Here is a 21,291-nt window from a genome sequence, read left to right as displayed (position 1 = left end):
TCTGTTCAATGAACAACTTACCATAAGTGAAATACTGTATCTCTGGAGGCAGAGTGACTTCACTGAGGTCACTTTCTTCAATATAACTGTCCACATACTGCTGTGCTTTGGTGGCCTGAAGAAAGGCTAGAAATCGGGCTGTGAAGGCTGCGATGAAGATGGAAAGCATCCCAAAATCGAGCACATTCCACAGCTGTAAAATGTATTCCCTCGGCCCCTCGAGCCAGAGCTCCTTACATTCCGACCACATCATCCCTGTTGGATTGACCAGAAAAGAGAAAACAGGGTTCCCATCAAGCCGTCTTTGTCCCCATTGCTAATGGCTATTCCTACAGATGGAAAGCTTATCTTGAAAATTTGGCTCAGTTATGGAGGTCCAAGAAGCCAAATCTTTATCTTCAAGGAACTGAAATTCAAATAGCTAGTCATATTAAAATACCAGAGAAAGATAAATGGAAGGAATAGAAACTGAATGATTTTCTTTCATTCTTACCACCCCAGGGGTAGCTAGGTGGCTCAGTGGATAGAGCACCAGTCCTGGAGTCAAGAGGACCTAAGTTCAAACCTGATCTCAGACACTTAACTAGCAATAAGACCCTGAGCAAGTCATTTGACCTCTTAGTGTTCCTTGGCATCTCTCTAAGACAGTAAATTGCAAATGTTCATCTATGGGAGGAGCTCCCAATGCCCTTGAATGGAGTCCAGACCCCACCCAAACCTGAAACATTATTGTCCCCTTTTTACAAATGAGAGAACTGTAAGACTTAGAGAGTTGAACTTATTCAATGAGCTTACACACACACATAGAGTTAGCAGATGTGGGAAATAGCATCTGAAGCTAATTCTACCTGACTTCCAGTTAGAGGCAGAGTCTGAATATTTTTCTCATTTCTTACCTTAAGCAGAATTTGAATTCAACTCTTTTTTTCCTATCTACTGTTTTATTTATGATGCCATACTACCTTAAAAAAAAAAATAAGGGTAGAGAGCCAATATATTAAATTTGCTGTTCAGTCATAACTCTTTGATCTTCATTCTAACTCTTTGTGATTCCATTTGGAGTTTTTTTGGAGAAGATACTGAAGTAGTTTGCCATTTCCCTCCAACTCATTTAACAGATGAAGAAACTGAGGCAAACAGGATTAAGTGACTTGCTCAGGGTCACACAAATAGGAACTATCTGAGGTTAGATTTGAACTCATGAAGATGAGTCTTCCTGACTTTGGGCCTAGTGCTCTATCCAATGTACCATCAAGCTGCTCCCCCTGCTCCCACCTTCCTGATTATATTTGAGGGCAATTCCATACTGGCAATCCTTCAGGTTCTCAGCCTAGGTATCATCCTTGATTCTTTATCCCCACATCCAAACTGTTTCTTTGCATCTATGCCTCCTTCTCTTTTCTGACCCTGTCACAACCATGTTATAACACTTACCACCTCTGTAAGTGCCTAGGCTAGTGCAATAAGCTATGATAGGGCTGCCTTCTTCAATTAATTCTTCATTCAGCCACCAAAGTGATTTTCTTAAAGTGCAGGTTTGATCACATCACCCCCACCCCTGCCTACTCAATAAACACCATTAGCCCCCAGGATCAAATACAAAATCCTCTTTTGGCATCCAAAGCCCTTCATAACCCCTCACTAGTCTTTTTATATTTGACTCCCCAACATGGATTCAATCCAACGACATAATGTCCCACATTAAAGACATTCCATGTCTCACTCTGGGCACTTTGGCTGTCTTGATATGCTCTCTTTGCTCATCTCTGCTTTCTGGTTTCTCTGGTTTTCTCTGTGTCCCAACTAAAATCCCATCTTCTATAAGAAGGTTTTCCTAACCTTTCCTAATTCTAGTGCCTTCCCTATGTCAATTATATCCTATTTATCCTTTTTTTTTTTTTTTTTAATTTTTTTATTTAATAATTACATTATATTTACACTCATTTCTGTTCCGATTTTTTTTTTCCCCTCCCTCCCTCCACCCCCTCCCCTAGATGGCAAGCAGTCCTTTATATGTTGGATATGTTGCAGTATATCCTAGATACAATATATGTTTGCAGAACCGAACAGTTCTCTTGTTGCATAGGGAGAATTGGATTCCGAAGGTATAAATAATCCGGGAAGAGAAACAAAAATGCAGATAGTTCACATTCGTTTCCCAGTGTTCTTTCTTTGGGTGTAGCTGCTTTTGTCCGTCATTTATCAATTGAGACTCAGGTCTCTTTGTCAAAGAAATCCACTTCCATCAAAATATGTCCTCATACAATATCGTTGTCGAAGTGTATAATGATCTCCTGGTTCTGCTCATTTCACTTAGCATCAGTTCATGTAGGTCTCTCCAAGCCTCTCTGTATTCATCCTGCTGGTCATTTCTTACAGAACAATAATATTCCATAACATTCATATACCACAATTTACCCAGCCATTCTCCAATTGATGGGCATCCATTCATTTTCCAGTTTCTAGCCACTACAAACAGGGCTGCTACAAACATTTTGGCACATACAGGTCCCTTTCCCTTCTTTAGTATTTCTTTGGGATATAAGCCCAATAGAAACACTGCTGGATCAAAGGATATGCACATTTTGATAATTTTTTGGGCATAATTCCAGATTGCTCTCCAGAATGGTTGGATTCGTTCACAACTCCACCAACAATGCATTAGTGTCCCAGTTTTCCCGCATCCCCTCCAACATTCATCATTATTTTTTCCTGTCATCTTAGCCAATCTGACAGGTGTGTAGTGGTATCTCAGAGTTGTCTTAATTTGCATTTCTCTGATCAATAATGATTTGGAACACTCTTTCATATGAGTGGTAATAGTTTCAATCTCATCCTCTGAAAATTGTCTGTTCATATCCTTTGACCATTTATCAATTGGAGAATGGCTTGATTTCTTATAAATTTGAGTCAGTTCTCTATATATTTTGGAAATGAGGCCTTTATCAGAACCTTTAACTGTGAAAATGTTTTCCCAGTTTGTCGCTTCCCTTCTAATCTTGTTTGCATTAGTTTTATTTGTACAAAGGCTTTTTAATTTGATGTAATCGAAATTTTCTATTCTGTGATCAGTAATGGTCTCTAGTTCATCTTTGGTCACAAATTTCTTTCTCCTCCACAAGTCTGAGAGATAAACTATTCTATGTTCCTCTAATTTATTTATAGTCTCGTTCTTTATGCCTAGGTCATAGACCCATTTTGATCTTATCTTGGTATATGGTGTTAAGTGTGGGTCCATGCCTAATTTCTGCCATACTAATTTCCAATTATCCCAGCAGTTTTTATCAAATAATGAATTCTTTTCCCAGAAGTTAGGGGCTTTGGGTTTGTCAAACACTAGATTGCTATAGTTGACTATTCTGTCTTGTGAGCCTAGCCTTTTCCACTGATCCACTAATCTATTTCTTAGCCAATACCAAATGGTTTTGGTGACTGCTGCTTTATAATATAATTTTAGATCAGGTACAGCTAGGCCACCTTCATTTGATTTTTTTTTCATTAATTCCCTTGAGATTCTCGACTTTTTATTGTTCCATATGAATTTTGTTGTTATTTTTTCTAGATCAATAAAATATTTTCTTGGAAGTCTGATTGGTATAGCACTAAATAAATAGATTAGTTTAGGGAGTATTGTCATCTTTATTATGTTCGCTCGGCCGATCCAAGAGCACTTAATATTTTTCCAATTATTTAAGTCTGACTTTATTTGTGTGGAGACTTTTTTATAATTTTGCTCATATAATTCCTGACTTTCCTTTGGTAGATAGATTCCCAAATATTTTATGGTATCAACAGTTATTCTGAATGGAATTTCTCTTTGTATCTCTTGCTGTTGGGTTTTGTTGGTGATGTATAAAAATGCTGAGGATTTATGGGGATTTATTTTGTAGCCAGCTACTTTGCTAAAATTATGAATTATTTCCAATAGCTTTTTGGTAGAATCTCTGGGGTTCTCTAGGTATACCATCATATCATCTGCAAAGAGTGATAGTTTGGTTTCCTCATTGCCTACTCTAATTCCTTTTATATCTTTCTCGACTCTTATTGCCGAGGCTAGTGTTTCTAATACGATATTAAATAATAATGGTGATAGTGGGCAACCTTGCTTCACTCCAGATCTTACTGGGAAAGGTTCCAGTTTTTCCCCATTGCATATGATGCTTACTGATGGTTTTAAATATATGCTCCTGACTATTTTAAGGAAAAGTCCATTTATTCCTATGCTCTCAAGTGTTTTTATTAGGAATGGATGTTGGATTTTATCAAATGCTTTTTCTGCATCTATTGAGATGATCATGTGGTTTTTGTTTGTTTGGTTATTGATATAGTCAATTATGTTAATAGTTTTCCTAATATTGAACCAGCCCTGCATTCCTGGTATAAATCCTACTTGGTCATAGTGTATTATCCTGGTGACAATTTTCTGTAATCTTTTTGCTAATATTTTATTTAAGATTTTAGCATCAATATTCATTAGGGAGATTGGTCTATAATTTTCTTTCTCTGTTTTCAGCCTACCTGGTTTAGGTATCAGTACCATATCTGTGTCATAAAAGGAGTTTGGTAGGACTCCTTCAATCCCTATTTTTTCAAATAGTTTATATAACATTGGAGTTAATTGTTCTTTAAATGTTTGGTAGAATTCACATGTAAATCCATCTGGTCCTGGGGATTTTTTCTTAGGGAGTTGATTGATAGTTTGTTCTATTTCTTTTTCTGAGATGGGACTGTTTAGGATATTTACTTCTTCCTCTGTTAGTTTGGGCAAGCTGTATTTTTGGAGGTATTTTTCTATTTCATTTAAGTTGTCGAATTTATTGGCATAAAGTTGGGCAAAGTAACTCCTAATTATTGCTCTAATTTCCTCTTCGTTAGTGGTGAGTTCTCCCTTTTCATTTTTAAGACTAACAATTTGATTTTCCTCTTTCCTTTTTTTAATCAGATTTACTAAGGGTTTGTCTATTTTGTTGGTTTTTTCATAGAACCAACTCTTAGTTTTATTAATCAATTCAATAGTTTTTTTACTTTCAATTTTATTGATCTCACCTTTTACTTTTAGAATTTCAAGTTTAGTGTTTGACTGGGGGTTTTTAATTTGTTCCTTTTCTAGCATTTTTAATTGCAAACCCAATTCATTGACCTTCTCTTTCTCTATTTTATACAAATAGGCCTCTAGAGATATGAAATTTCCCCTTATTACCGCTTTGGCTGCATCCCATACATTTTGGTATGATGTCTCATTATTATCGTTTTCTTGGGTGAAGTTATTAATTATGTCTATGATTTGCTGTTTTACCCAATCATTCTTTAGTATGAGATTATTTAGTTTCCAATTATTTTTTGGTCTACTTCCCCCTGCTTTTTTGTTGAATGTAATTTTCATTGCATCGTGGTCTGAAAAGGATGCATTTACTATTTCTGCCTTACTACATTTGAGTTTGAGGTTTTTATGTCCTAATATATGGTCAATTTTTGTATAGGTTCCATGAACTGCTGAAAAGAAAGTGTATTCCTTTCTGTCTCCATTACATTTTCTCCAGAGATCTATCATATCTAGCTTTTCTAGTATTCTGTTTACCTCTTTGACTTCTTTCTTATTTATTTTCTGGTTTGATTTATCTAATTCTGAGAGTGCAAGGTTAAGATCTCCCACTATTATAGTTTTACTGTCTATTTCTTCTTGCAGCTCTCTTAGTTTCTCTTTTAAGAATTTAGATGCTACCCCACTTGGTGCATATATGTTTAATATAGATAGTGCTTCATTATCCATGCTACCCTTTAGCAAGATATAGTGTCCTTCCTTATCTCTTTTAATTAGGTCAATTTTTGCTTTAGCTTGATCTGAGATCAGGATGGCTACCCCTGCTTTTTTGACTTCACCTGAAGCATAGTAGATTTTGCTCCAACCTTTTACCTTTAACCTGCATGTATCTCCCCGCTTCAGGTGTGTTTCCTGTAAACAACATATTGTAGGATTCTGGCTTTTAATCCATTCTGCTAACCGCTTTCTCTTTATGGGGGAGTTTACCCCGTTCACGTTTATGGTTAGAATGACCAATTCTGTATTACTTGCCATCTTGTTAACCCCGGTTTATGCTTTCCTCCCTTCTTTCCCCTTTCCCCCCCTTCCAAGTATTAAGCTTGTGAGCACCCCTTGCTTCTCACAGCCCTCCCTTTTTAGTATCCCTCCCCCCCCTTAGAGTTCCTCCCCTATCTTACCCCTTTCCCTCCCAGTTCCCGTATTCCCTTCCCTTAGCTTATTCCTTCCCTTTCCACTTTTCCCTTCTCACTTTTCAATGAGATGGGAGAAGTTTCACCATAGATTGAATATGTCTTAAGATTTTTCACTTAAAGCCAATTCTGAAGGCAGTAAGATACCCACTATATTCATCCTCCTCCATTCTTTCTCTCAGATATAATAGGTTTCCTATGCCTCTTCATGAGATGTACTACCCCCACTTTACCCTTTTTCTGGTACAATGTCCTTTCCACATCAATTTCTAGAACAAGGTATACATGTATTCTTTATACATCTATATAGTCAAAATATAGTTCCCAAGATTAATCTTTACCTTTTTAGATTTCTCTTGAGTTCTATATTTGTAGATCAAACTTTTTGTTAAGTTCTGGTTTTTTCATCAGAAATAGATGAAATTCGCTTACTTCGTTGAATGTCCATCTTCTTCCCTGGAAAAAGATGCTCATTCTCGCTGGGTAAGTTATTTTTGGTTGCATACCAAGTTCCTTAGCCTTTCGGAATATCATATTCCAGGCCCTTCGATCTTTTAATGTGGATGCTGCCAGATCCTGGGTGATCCTTATTGTGGCTCCTTGATACTTGAATTGGGTTTTTCTAGCCGCTTGCAATATTTTTTCTTTCACCTGAGGGTTCTGGCATTTGGCCACTATATTCCTTGGTGTTTTGATTTTAGGATCCCTTTCAGTGGGTGATCGATGAATCCTTTCAATGTTTATTTTTTCCTCTGTTCCTATGACTTCTGGGCAGTTCTCTTTGATAATTTCCTGGAAGACAGTGTCCAGGCTCTTTTTTTCATCATGTTTTTCTGGGAGTCCAATGATTCTCAGATTGTCTCTCCTGGATCTGTTTTCCAGGTCTGTTGTCTTCCCAGAAGGTATTTCACATTTTTCTCCATTGTTTGATTTTTTTGGATTTGCTTGACTGATTCTTCTTGTCTCCTCGAGTCATTCAATTCCACTTGTTCAATTCTGATTTTCAGTGAAGTATTCTCTTCACTCACTTTTTTAAAATCTTTCTCTAATTGTCCAATTGAGTTCTTTTGTTCTGTGGAATTTTTTTCCATTTCGCCAATTTTGTTTTTTAGAGAGCTGTTTTCTGTTTCCAGTTCACTAATCCTATTTTTCAAGGATTTTACTTCTTTATCCACTCTCTCTTTAACTTTCTCCAGACTCTTTTCCCATTTTTCTTCTAGCTCCCTTGTGAGAGCCTTTTTAATCACTTCTATGAGGTTCATCTGTGCTGAGGAACAGCCGATCTCCTCCTTTGGGGAATCACCTGGGGACTGCCTGTTTTTAGTCTCCTCAGGATTTAGAGTCTGCTCTCTATCTGTATAGAAGCTGTCAAGGGTTAAAGTCCTCTTCAGCTTCTTGCTCATTCTGTCTATTAATCAGAGATAAACTACCAAAGAAAAACAGAAAAAAACTGGAGTCTTTCTTTGGGGGGGGGGGGGCTGGTGTGTTATCGAGCTTCCTCTACAGACTGCAGGTGGCAGCAGTGAGGCACTAGCAGGACTGTGCTGCGCCTGCGCTCTGAGATCCCAAAGCGTGCTGAGTCACTGGGGGGGGGAAGGGGGGGGGGGCCAGGTCCTGAGAGACTCCAGCTGTTTGCGGTTGTATTCTTCAACCCCGGTGTTTTTAGCTTCTCTGCTGGGCTGTTGACTTGCTGCCGGAGGAAATTATCCAAACCTGTAGCGAAGCTCTCCCCGCAGAAACGGCTACGATCACTCCCCACCCCCTCTCAGCTCTGCTCCCGTGCTCTCACTGCTGCTGCCCGCCGCCTGCGCCCGATCTAAAACCGCCCCAGCCCTCCAGTAAAGACAGACCTTTCTTGGCGGATCTCAAGGATGGCTTCTCTTGGTAACTATTTGTGGGTTTTTTTCAGTCAAGCATTGATTCAGAGGCTTGTAATGAAGTGGATAGTGAGAGAAAGCGCGGAGCTTATGCAACTGTGAGCCTCCTCTCCGCCATCTTAACCGGAAGTCCCTATTTATCCTTTGCATAACTTCTTCACACATATGTGTTTGCTTGCTCTTTCCCCCATTAGACTGTAAGATCCCTGAGGATAGAGATTCCTTTTTTGTGTCTTTTTTCATATCTCCAGAGCTTAGCACAGTGCCTGATACATAGTAGGTGCTGAATAACTGTTTATTGACTGACTGATGACTAAGGATGACATTGTCTTTTTTTTTTTTAATCGTAGCTTTTTATTTTCAAAATATATGTAAAGATAGTTTTCATCATTCACCCTTGCAAAATCTTGTATCCCAAGTTTTTCTCCCTCCCTTTTCCCCATCCTCCTTCCTAGCAGCAAGTAATCAATATATGTTAAATAGATGCAATTCTTTTATACATATTTCTGTGTCTATCATGTTGCACAAGAAAAATCAGAACAAAAAGGGAAAAAAATGAGAAAATTTAAAAAGCAAGCAAACCACAACCAAAAAGGTGAAAATACTATGTTGTGATCTACATTCAGTCCCCATAGTCCTCTCTCTGGGTGCAGATAGCTCTCTCCACCATAAATCTATTGGAATTAGCATGAATCAAATCACTGATGGGACTTCCTCATAAAAATACTCAGCCCCCAAGTCTCATTCCCCTAATTTCAGATTTAGTAATAGATTGAGAGAAAAGAGATTCACCATCTCACCTGTACACATTAATAACTCACATGAAATTATTTCTCTCTGTTACTGATAACTAATTATTGAATCAGGACCAAGGTTTTTCCCCTTTTCTACTTCATTCAGAATTCAGCCAATGTAGGCAATTTTGGTCAAAGATTTACCATGACCAAGACCTAATCAGACAGTAAAAGAAATTCTAAATTCAGGCTAAAGTGAAAATTGCTGTTCATTGTGTTTACTCAGACAGGTCTGGGAAAAAAATGGATTCTCCTTTATCAGAGAGATGATATGGAAACTGATAAGTTTCTCTGTCCAAGATTTGGATGATCTTAGTAGTAACAGCCCACCACTCATTATAATATTCATTCTCTCATTGTTTACCAATCAGAGTTGATTGTCACTTTCAGGAACATTTGTTCTTGCAAAGGCATAAAAACTATGAACCCACCACCATGAGGGGTCATTGGCATTCAAGAGTGCCACTAACCTCTTTTTATTAATAAGCAAGCTAGCTTGATTAATAAAATGATTAAATTACTCAGAAATCATGTCCCTCAAACTTTTTAAATGTGACACACTTTACTTAGTGTTTTAAGATTTATAAAGTACTTCTTTACAACCCTGTTACAAAATTAGTGTATTAACCCCATTTTACAGATGAATAAACTGAGGCTCTGGGAGGTGACATGTATTTCCTATAGTCACAAAGCTATTCATTACTGGAGTTAACATGTGAGTCTCCTGACTTAAAGACCAGCCCTGTTTCCATTAGTCTATGCAGCTTCAATATATTATCCTCAATTTCTGAAGATGACATATAATGGCACTTATTATCCCTGTAGGATGGATAAGCAGACCAATGAGTCACAATAGAAATGGGTATGGCCTATTTTGGCTTACAGCTGCGGGTGCTGGTTGCTATTTTCAGGTCTCTATGGCTTGGCCTAATAGAGCCACCTCATTCCTCATGATTAGAAGCTATGTAGGACTGTCTGAAAGTTTACAATAATCCATTCCTCATTTGTTCCAGTTTCTGAGGGTCAGATGGCTTTTCTCCTTGCCAAGGACAACCCATCATTTCCAGTGATGTCACCCCCTCCTATTTCCTCCAAGAGATGGTTCTTTTTTTTTTTTTGATAATTTCCTGCCTCTCTTTCATCTTCAGTCTCAAACCATATGCCTTCCCTGTTACCTACAAGTATCCTTAGCTTCCTTTCATCCTAAAAACAAACAAAAAATTCTACAAATACACATTTTACTTATGTCAAAGAATCTAATTTTTGAAGAAATATATATGATCAACAACCATGTAAAAACATGTTGCAAATCACTAATAGCAAGAAGAAGGTAAATTAAAACATCATTGGGGGTTTTTTCTACACCTAGTAAATGGGCAACGATGATAAAGGATGGCGAAGAATGTTTAAGAATGATCCTGATGTAGCCTACACGAGCGTCAGTTGTATCCATAATCACGCCAAATCACACATCTCCATCCCCTTCTACTTGACTCTACCTTATTTCATTTCTTTCACTAATTAATCACTTAGCTCTGAGATCCTTCCATTGGCTTAAAAATATCATACTAAATAAATTGGAAAAAATCTCTTTTTCCATAAGCTTCCATAAACTTGCACACTAAGACTTTTGGGCCACCCTAGATATGCACAATCCCCTAATCTTAAAGCTTAAATAAATGACAAAGTTACTTAATGATTATATGATTTCTTTACAATATAACAGAAAATGAAACAAAGACACGGATATTTATCGTATTGTATCACTTAAAAGAATGATCTCAGCCAACGTCACTTCTAACTCGGCTGCAACTTACCTCTTCACTTCTAGGAAACAGTCTCACTAGCTCTCTCAAGATATCAGCCAATGTTTCTCAGGATTATAGTTTTTCTACCCTAGTCAAATTTCGTCTCTTAGGAAAGTTCTCTTAGTCCTTCCTCTCTAAACCTTGGACAATGTCATAAGTAACTTTCCAGAATAAAAATTAAACTCTTAGTCTCCTCAGAGAGTCTTCCAAAATAGACTAAACCTGTAACTTTCTGAGTTTAACATGTTCCTTAAAGGCACAGTTAACAGTATACTCTGTGGGATAGGCAGAAAAACTGTGTTACAAAACCTGGTAATACCTTTTATTTAAAGTCAGTTACGGAGGGGTTGTGGGAAGCTAGCACCCATAAATATTGTGGATTTATGAGAAACAATTGGAGCAAAGTCAGCAAATTGTTCATATCCTTTGAGCATATATGCATACAGTAAAACTTAAAACAACAAAACCTTTCACTTAAACTGTCTGTCATCCATTCAAGCTATTGTCTATTGCTTCTCACTTTCACTGTAACTATCCTAGAGAAGTATTCTATATTCTCTTCATCCCAACTCCTTATATCCCAATCTTTTAAAATTTGGCTTTCAACTCTACTACCCTGCTGAAACTGCTCTCCCTAAGGTTAGCACAGAAATGATTGCCAGATCTATACTGATTGAAGATCTCCCTCCAGGACTCCTGCCCTGTATTGCCATATGCCTGATGGGCATTTCCATCTGGATATTTTATCAAATAAAAGTTTCAAAATGGACAATTCACTAAATCTACCTCTCTTTCAACTTCCTATTTGGTTTGAGAAAAATAGATGTTTTTCTACTCATCCAGATTTGTAACCTTAGAGTCATCAAGTCTTCTTTTTTCCCTAGTTCTTTATGTCCAGTCAGTTGATTGGACCTTCCCAAAATGTTATATCTGTGCCCTTCTCTCTTCTCACACAGCCATACCCTTGTCTAGACCATTTAATGTAATTTAACCTTACTAAATGATCCTCCTACCGCCAGCCTCCCCTCTGCCCAATCCATCCTTCACACACACACACACACACACACACACACACACACACACACACACACACCCTTCTATGTTTCTATGTGATGTTTCTAAAGCAGAGGTCTGACTGTGTCACTTCCCTGCTCAAAAACCTCAGTGAGTCCCTATTTTCTCTCAGATAAAACATCAAGTTTTAATGTGACATTTAAGGGCCTTCATCATTTGCATCCATACCACCTTTCTAACCTTTTATGTCACAGTCCTCTCCACTTTCCATTTCCTTACTTCTGGTTGTTCTCTGAAATTGATATTTCATCTGATCTCCAAGCCCTTCCACAAACTGTCCCCTCTTCCTGTACTATTTCTGTCTCCTTTCTTTCTCTTTCCCTTATCTCTATCCCTTCTCTCTCTCTCTCTCTTTCTCTCTCTCTCTCTCTCTTTCCCTCTCTCTCTTTTTTCTCTCTTTTCTCTCTCTTCTCTTTTCTCTCTTCTCTCTCTCTCTTCTCTCTCTTCTTTCTCTCGCTCTTCCTCTCTCTCTTCTCTCTCTCTCTCCTCTCTTCTCTCTTTTCTCTCTCTCTTCTCACTCTCTCTGTCTCTCTTCTCTCTCTCTTTCTGTCTCTCTTCTCTCTCTCTTCTCTCTTTTCTCTCTCTCTTCTCTCTCTCTTCTCACTCTCTCTGTCTCTCTTCTCTCTCTCTTTCTGTCTTTCTTCTCTCTCTTCTCTCTTCTCTCTCTCTTCTCTCTCTCTTCTCACTCTCTCTGTCTCTCTTCTCTCTCTCTTTCTGTCTCTCTTCTCTCTCTCTTCTCTTTTTTCTCTCTCTCTTCTCTCTCTCTTCTCACTCTCTCTGTCTCTCTTCTCTCTCTCTTTCTGTCTTTCTTCTCTCTCTTCTCTCTTCTCTCTCTCTCTCTCTCTCTCTCTCTCTCTCCTTTTCAAGGCTCAGTTCTACTACTACTTCCTATCTGAAACCTTTACTGACTTCCTAGCTTTTTTTTTTTTTTAAATATGGCTTCCCTCTTTGAATTATCTTGTGTGTACTTGTTTATGTGTTTTATTAGCCTTACTAACCACCCGAGAGAGTAAGCCCCTTGAGGGTAGACATTTCTACATTTCTGTTTTGTATCTTATACAGTGTCTGACTCACAGCAGGCACCTAGTAAATGTTTGCTGAACTGGAAGACATTGAGTTTAATGCAAGTGTTGAATGCCATGTTTCTATCTCTACTCCACCAATGTGCATATGTCTATGTTCTGTAGAATGTTGCCAAATGTTTACTGATTGATCTGGGTCTCTTTAGACCAACAACTCTTATCTTCAACTAACCCACGTAGAGTTAGCTAAGCCAGACTGAAGTCATCCTACTGTCCACATCAGGGGAAGGAGGAACTAAATAGTCTAATAGACAGTACATCAAATATGGAATCAGAAGGTGCGTGTTAAAACCCCAGTTCTACCACTTACCATCTGGGTGAGCTTGGAGAAGTTGCTTCACTGCTTGGTGCCTCAGTTTCTTCATCTGTAAAATGAGGGAATTGAACTGGATGCTCTCTCATTTCTAATTCTAGATCCATTAGTTGTATTTTTTAGTCTTCAGGAACCCCTTGGGTTTCCCCTGTGGTAACGAAGGGCTTTTTAAATGCTTATAATTGAGGACTCACAAAAGTTCTGCCATGTTCCCTTTAAATGGGAGCCTGGTCTACTATTAAGGCTAATCTTTATCATCTTCACAATTCACTCCATGGCCTTGCTGCCTTGGCCATACTTTTAACCAACCATAACTTTTTAATTCTGAAGGGGATTTCTAGTGTGAGGATGCTTGTTCTGTGAATGTACCCCTACAATTCCCAGATCTTTTCCCAATATCTAACCTACCCATGCACCCATGGATCTCTGCTTCTAACTTCCTCCAGCTTAGCAAGCCTAGAAATAAGCAGCTGTGTGAACCAAGTAAAAGGCCAACCTGGCTTTCTACGCATATTTGTGTTCCAGACCTCAAGTCCTTTGAGATAAAGAAGAATTTCCATTCATCAGATGGAATTCTTATCAAGGGCCCTGGAGAATAGCAATAGTTAACTGGGAGAACAAGGGCTGAGGGTAGGGGGTGGGGAGGGGAAAGTGAGAGATGTAAAAGTTTCTTGACGTCTAATGATCCACTATCTTATTTCAATTTCTATTTGCTAGGAAAAGATATAGTATAATTCTTCTTACATCATTAGTTATTTCATTAAAGCTGGAAATTCCTCTAAAGAAGCTCCCTCTACCAATTCATGGAAGCACTTTCTCTCCAACCTAGCACCTCAGAGAAAAGCCTAAAGCACTAAGAATTTACAGGATTTTGTCCAGTGTAAAACAGCCCATATATATTAGAAGGAAACTTGAACTCAGCTCTTCCTGGCTGCCTTTCATATCTATGGCCTCAGTTTCCCAGAGTGTATACCAAGGAACTATGTGATATTTTAAATTTCTGACCTAACTACTTAATAAACATGACTGTTATTTATTTTTTTGGGCCTAATGGTGCTGTGAAGAATTTACTTAGATACTAAGGGCCCCACGAACTGAAAAAGTCTGGGAACCTCTAGATTTAGCTTTGTGCGAAAATGTTTTAAGATCTGGATCACCCAAAAGGAAAAGTACAAAGTTTGAGCAAAATCAAGGGACATAGAGAAAAGAACCCTTAGGTTTGAAATCAGATAATCTTGGCTGTCGTTTATTACCTCTGTGACCTTAGACAAGTAATTTCTGGATCTGATTCTTCCTGTATAAAATGAGGAAGTTAGACTAGATGGAGACAATTGGGTAGCACAGTGGATAAAACTCCTAGCCTGGAGTCAGGCAGACTCATTTTCCTGAGTTCAAATCCGGCCTCAGACACTAACTGGGCGACTGGGTAAATCATATGACCCTGTTTGCCTCAGTTTCCTATTTATAAAATGACATAGGGAAATTAATGGCAAGTCATGCCAGGATTTCTGCCAAGAAAGCCTCAAATGGGGTCACAGAGAATCAGGCATGACTGAAATGATTGAACAACAGATTAGATGGTCTTTATTCAAATCTTATGCTATATGCTGTTTAAGATGCATCTAATAAATTGTAAGAGGAGAATGCCATTTGGTTGCTAAACCTAAAGGTCAAATCTTATACTGATATTCAGGTTCAATCCTGCAGTAAGCTAAAAGTTATGGGATTTGATTTTTTTTTAATTGAATAGATCAAAATAAAAACTGTTTAATAGTTGATTTAGGATGAAGACAGTGGAACTGTCTGCTATACAAATGGGGAAAGTGCCAAGAGTAGATAGTGGGGAGAACAAGGGCTGAGGGTAGAGGGTGGGGAGGAGAAAGTGAGAGATGTAAATTTATTGACTTCTAATGATCCACTATCTTATTTCAATTTCTATTTGCTAAAAAGAAAAGATATAATTTCTCTTACACCATGAAAACTGGTTTGACTGGTACCTGGGATGTCCATATGCTACAGATCAAGTGACCCGGAGACCAGGCCCCCCCCACAAACCACCTGTTTGCTGTGTGACTTAGAGTCCCTGATTCTTCATTCCTTTTAAACAACTCAGAATATACCCTGCCCGATATCAGTGCTCCTATGCCTCCTTGCCTCACCAGTAACTGGGCAGTCTCCCATTAGTGCCATGCTACCTTTTAATCTAAAATTTTAATAATAATAATATTTATTACTATTATATAACATATATAATATTATATAATAAAATATATATAAACAAATAATAGTAAGTAATAATAAAAATTAAATAAAATAAACTTATGTAAGTTTGAGAGCAGCTAGGTGGCTCAGTGGATAGAGCATCAGCCCCAAAGTCAGGAGGACTTGAGTTCAAATTTGATCTCAGACACTTCTTGGCTGTGTGACCCTGGGCAAATCACCTAACCCCAATTGCCTCAGCACAATATATATATGTATATAAATACAGGAAACCTTCTTAATAAACATACATCTACAAAGCAGACCAGATGGAGAGCTCACAGTCCCATGAGATCAAGATCTACTTGAACCTTAGAAACTATCAATTATAATTATTCATTCTATCCATAATCAGTCCTTTACAAAACAGGATTCAAGCTTCAGGAACAAATGGATGATTTTGGACTCATTTTCCCTTTGGATGGAGAGACAATCCTTAACATATAAAGGGGGGTGGAAATGACCAGCTTGGGGATCATTAGTCAACATGCATTTATTAAGCATTTATTATATGCTGGGCACTTTACTAAGCATTGGGTTACAAAACAGGTGTGTCCCTGCCCTCAAGGAGCTTACTTTCTACTGAAGGAGACATCCATAACTAGACACCTAGAAAGTCTGTGAAGAACGAGAATGGCTTCCTGGAGAAGGGGCCTTTGAGCTGTCTTAAAAGGAGCTTGGGTAACTGATTGATGCAGGTGAAGAGGCAGAACATTCCAAACAGAGGGTACAGTCAGTGCAAAGACATGGAGCTAGGAATTGTATGCTTGCTTATCTTTGTTTTCATAGCCTTAGCTTATGCCTCTGCACATAGTGGGAATTTTTAAAAGCTTGTCACATTGAAAGAGGTCACATTATAAGTGGTAGGCAGTGTGATATAATGGGAGATGGAGTGAAGTGTTTGAGGAATTGCAAGTGGACCACTGTAGGTGAAACATGGTACATATGAAAGGGCAGAAAAATAGGAAGGAGTCAGGTTATGAAAGATATTAAACAAAGAATTGTACATTCAGTCCTGCAGGTCATAGGGAGCCAGTGGATGTTAGATCTACCATGTTAGTAAAATCATCCTGATAGCTGAGGGGAAAATAGACTGGTTCCTCCACAGATACTTACTGTGTAAATCCTACCCTCTTTTTGCCTTGATTTCCCTATCTGCAAAATTAGGGGATCGGCTCCAATGGCTTCCAAATCTATGATCCAATGAGCTTCTCCCATCTCCAAGAATTACCGGCATCATTGCTTTTATGTAGTTTGAACCAGTTTATAAAGGTGGCGACAATGATTTTCAGTAGAAATCCATAGCAAATGAAGTAGTTACTTTATCCTTCCCTCATAACTTCCTGAGTCAGAAAAACTTGAATGAATGGAGAATCATTCACTTACCGAGAACCCAGACCATGATTAACATCTCAGTCCAGGTGAACTGGGTTGTTTTCACCCTGAAGATTTGCTTTGGGTAGTCGATGACCGTGATGTTTGGGAGCGTTGTAATGCCCTCAAATCTGTCCGAGGCATTGAATACCAGCAGGCACAGGAAAATAATGAAGGAAGCAGCATGGGCCACAAATTTCATGAATGGGCTTCGGAGGATTTTTCCAAGCTACCATATGCAAGACAGAAATTAAAAAAAAAAAATTTCACTTGAGAAAACTTGGCTACTTACAAAAGACGCTCCATAGGCAAGAAGAAGTTGGGAAATATATGCTTGCTTTTTTTATATTCACAGTCCTAGTTCAATCTCCTGGGAAAAAGTAGGTGTTTTTAAAGGCTTGCTGCATTAAATAGAGATAAATAAATAATAGATATACAATGTGACATAGTGGATAGAGTGCTGGACTGGGAGTTCCAAAGACCTGCCTTTCAAATTCTCCTTCAGAAGCTTACTGGGTTTATGAATATAACCTCATATAATCTCATTTGATTCTCACTCAACAACAAGGTTGCTACTATTATTATTCCTCTTTTATAGTTGGGGAAACTGAGGCAGAAAGAGGTTAAGGGACTTGGCCATGATTATACAGCTAATAAGTGTCGGATTTAAACTTAGGTTTTCCTCTCTCCAAGCCCACCACTCTTTGTACTGTGGTACCCCCAATGACCTCTAACAGACAAGGGAGACCTGCCCAGGGTCACATAGGACTCAAACAGTTATTGTATCAGGTCACAATCCTAGGATGGCCCTGTTTGGCCTTTAAAAACTCATTGCCCTTTTTGAGTCCATCTATATGAAAGGACACAAAAGGATGAAGTTAATAACAATGATGACAACAACAACAAAACAACAATGAGACAATAACAGGAAGGAAGATGATAATCTGGAGTCAGAGGATGGAAAATCGAATCTCATCTCAGTTACTGACTGTTGATGTAACATTGGGCAAGTTCTTTTCATTCTCTGAATCTGTTCCTCCCAAATGAGACTAGAGTATCAGGATCCTTCCATTTCTGAGTCTATAAGATCTCAATAATCATAGCTATCCTTTTATAGCATTTTAAAGTTTTCAAAGAGTTTAGCTCCTTTGAGTTACACTACAACCCATAAGATAAAATAGGTGCTATTATTAACCCTATTTTATAGATGAGTAAAATGAAGCTAAAAATAAAATGACTTGCTTAGGGTCAAACAGCTAAATATCTACAAGTTGCATTATATTCATTTTATAGATAAAAAGACTGAGGCTCAGGGAGTTCAGTTACTTGCCTATATTCATGGATGTGTTAGGGATTCTTCTGATTCAAAACCTTGATTCTATGAAATTCCTACAAATGCATTTCAGGAAAGAGTATGGAATAACCAATTTCTTAAAAGTCCAGGAGAAAAAAATACTACTTCTTACCCCCATTCTTAGGATATGATCTTTTCCTGGTTGGTTATCAATGTCAATTATCCTAGTTTTTAGTACACTGCTCCCCCAACCCCCAACCACACACAGTAAGTGCTTAATCAATGCTTGTCAACTGACTGTCCTAACAATGAGCAAGTCTACATTACAAAGAGATTGAAGAACTCCCCCAGCAGACTAAAAATAATTTCTAATTCAGTTCTACCACATTTAGTTTGAACTTTTTAGAACTTAGGAAACTAAGATTCAGCTATGGCTACTAAAACTTCCAAATTAAATTATAATGAATATATATGCATAAAATTCAATCACTGGCTCAATGGTTAAGAAAATACCAGACAATTGTGGCAGAAGCTGGTCTGTTCTCCTCTCACAAGATATTATAATTAGTCATACTAGCTAACATTTACATTGTACTTTTGAGTATGCAAAATGCCTTGCAATTATTACTTCATTTGTCCACAATAGCCCTGTGGTATAGATGCTATTAGAGACATGAAGGAACTTATTTAGGGTCATACAACTAATATGTATCTGAGGCAAGATTTGAATCCATGAAGCTAGTATACTATCTATTATGATACCTAGCTGCTGATCTCTAGCTTAACTCTAGCAAGGGAACAGGCATTTATTAATCACTTCTATGTACCTGTGCCTAACACTCTGCCAGGACATCCTCAGTATATACATGAGCCATTCTCAAAAAGCTTCTATGAGAAGTGAAACACTAAGAAAACAAAGCTATCTTAGAATCAGGATTAAAAAAAAACAACCTCTTTAGTCCTTTCCTGATCTTCCTCTTTGCTCCCACCTCTGTTATCAGACTCTCTCCTTGAAATTAATTTATATTTGCCTACTTGTGCTCCTGTTGCATTCCTTCCCTTCTCCCCAGGTTCTTTAAAGGAAGGATTTAAAAAAAATTGTACATCTGTGGCACAGTATTGTAGGCACTATAGGTGTTTAATAAAAATGCACTAAATTGAATTATCTCAATAAAAAGGGAAAAGGTATGATGTGATTCACAGAACAGTCCAGTTTATTCTAATGGAAAGTCAAATCTCAGAAAATGGAAACAGGATCATTGCAAGATCTAATCCCTCATTTTACAGATGAGGAAACTGAGACATAGAAACACTGACTTGCCAGGATGACACAGCTAAATTAAGTACCTGAGATGGATTTGAACTGAGATCTATCCAGGGTGAACTGAAGCCCTAAAAATGTTCATAAAGCATATCAAATTTAAAGTGAGTTACAGGCACGTTTCTTTCCCCCCTTCCCCGCCCCAGGGAGCTAGTTGTTAAACCTTTACCAGAGTCACACAGGTTGGTCTTCTTGACTAAAAACCATGTACTCTACGTATTATGCTCTTTTATGAAACTACTTTAATACTTAAGCTTATAATTATATGAAAGTTTCTTCCACACCTCAAAACCATATCATGATATATCCTAAAAGTACCATGTGCTATGATTTTATTTTTTCAAAAGATATGATGAGATGCCGAAGAAGTCACCACTAATGTTCCCCTGACCTGAGGAATTTTTCTTCTCCCAAGAGGTAGGAATACTTGCTGGGTTTTTTTTTTTCAAGTAAATTCCACATTTTACTTTCTGGAACTTCCCTCTATCCCCCGCTCTAATCCTTTATGGAAAAAAAGAAAGAAAAATAATTTTATTCTCTATCTAAACTTAATAACTATTGAGGCTTATATAAGCAGTGAAGTGATGCAATGGATAGAGCCCTAGACCTGACATCAGGAAGAGCTAAGTTCAAATCCAATCTCAAACTCTAGTTGTGTGACCCTGGAAATGTCATCTTCCCCATTTGCTGGTCTCCTCAATTGTAAAATGGGGATCATAATACCGACCTCCCAAGTTTGTTGTGAGGATTAAATGAGATAATATTTATAAAATGTTTTGCAAACTTTAAAGCTACATATAAATATTAGTTGTCATCATCACTGTAATCATCATCATCATCATCCTCACATTAGTATGATCATCATCATTCCCACCTAGGATTATAAAATTAGAACTAGGAATCTTTACAAGCTACCAGGTCCAACTGTCTCATTTTACAGATAAGGAAACTGAGGCCAGGGGAAATGGAATAATTTGCAGGGTCACACAGCTAGTAAGTTGCTAATGCTGGATTTAAATTCTTCCCAACTCCCAAGTTCACAGTTCTATACACTACCCCATGTTGCCTGTTGAAAGCTTTATCCTCCTGGACTCAGTTCAGAAGTTCCCTGTTCCATGCACCTACCCAGACTTCTCTTCTCTCCCTCAAACTTTCCTAAAGATCGTTCATTAAAGTCTGTTCTATCAACCCCCTATCTTGCATGATGCTTTTATGTATTATGTTATTTTCCCAGGAGATGGAGAATTCTTACACAGATGTTACGACTGGGTCATCTTTGCATCCCCAGACTGGCTTAACAAATCTTTGTTTAGTTTCAATGAATCAAACCAGATGAAAAAGATCTTAATATGTTTGAGGTTTTGGTCAAAAATGGAAATGCCATGCAACCTAAAAATAGCCCAATTTTTGAAATAAATTACAGAGGCAATTGCAAAGCAAGATGAAATTAAAGAAGAGCACAGGAATATTCTGAGGTGTGCTTTCCTGAGAGCAGAAAGGGGGCTTAAGTTTTACCAAAGGGCAATGAAGGCTCAAGAAAGGATATCTGTTTAGAAGTCACTTTCATCTGGGAATACTATTGACCTATTTGGCCTGAAATATCCACTTTTTTAAAATGAAATCAGAGTTTTTGGATTTTGAAAAAGAAGTAAGAAAAATCAGGTCAGGTCCTGACCCCTCTCTTACAGTCACCACTTATTACCCTCTTGCAGAACTAGCCTGTATGATCAGCATAGCCTCCATAGGCTTCTCAGATACCTTCAGTGTGACCAGATTTGAGAATCCCCCACCTTGGATAAATTTTCCAAATGCTTGATCTATGACAATCTTTCTTCTCCTGGTCCTTCTCCCAGCCTGCTCTTAG

The 21,291-nt window shown here is 38.0% G+C and overlaps 1 protein-coding gene across 1 annotated transcript in view; it reads right to left on the bottom strand.

Moving 5' to 3' along the window:
* Positions 1-21,291, bottom strand: part of TRPC3 (transient receptor potential cation channel subfamily C member 3) — a 102,185-nt gene that overhangs the window by 34,155 nt on the left and 46,739 nt on the right. Inside the window, exons 5-6 of the mRNA XM_051964157.1 lie at positions 16,825-17,041; positions 22-255 (exon numbers count right to left, since the gene is read on the bottom strand). Of these exons, the coding sequence (XP_051820117.1) occupies positions 22-255; positions 16,825-17,041 (451 nt within the window). The remainder of the gene's footprint in view (positions 1-21; positions 256-16,824; positions 17,042-21,291) is intronic.

Source organism: Antechinus flavipes, chromosome 6 (assembly GCF_016432865.1).
Source record: "Antechinus flavipes isolate AdamAnt ecotype Samford, QLD, Australia chromosome 6, AdamAnt_v2, whole genome shotgun sequence".
Classification (NCBI taxonomy): Eukaryota; Metazoa; Chordata; class Mammalia; order Dasyuromorphia; family Dasyuridae; genus Antechinus; species Antechinus flavipes.
This window is presented reverse-complemented; position numbering and strand designations above follow the sequence as displayed.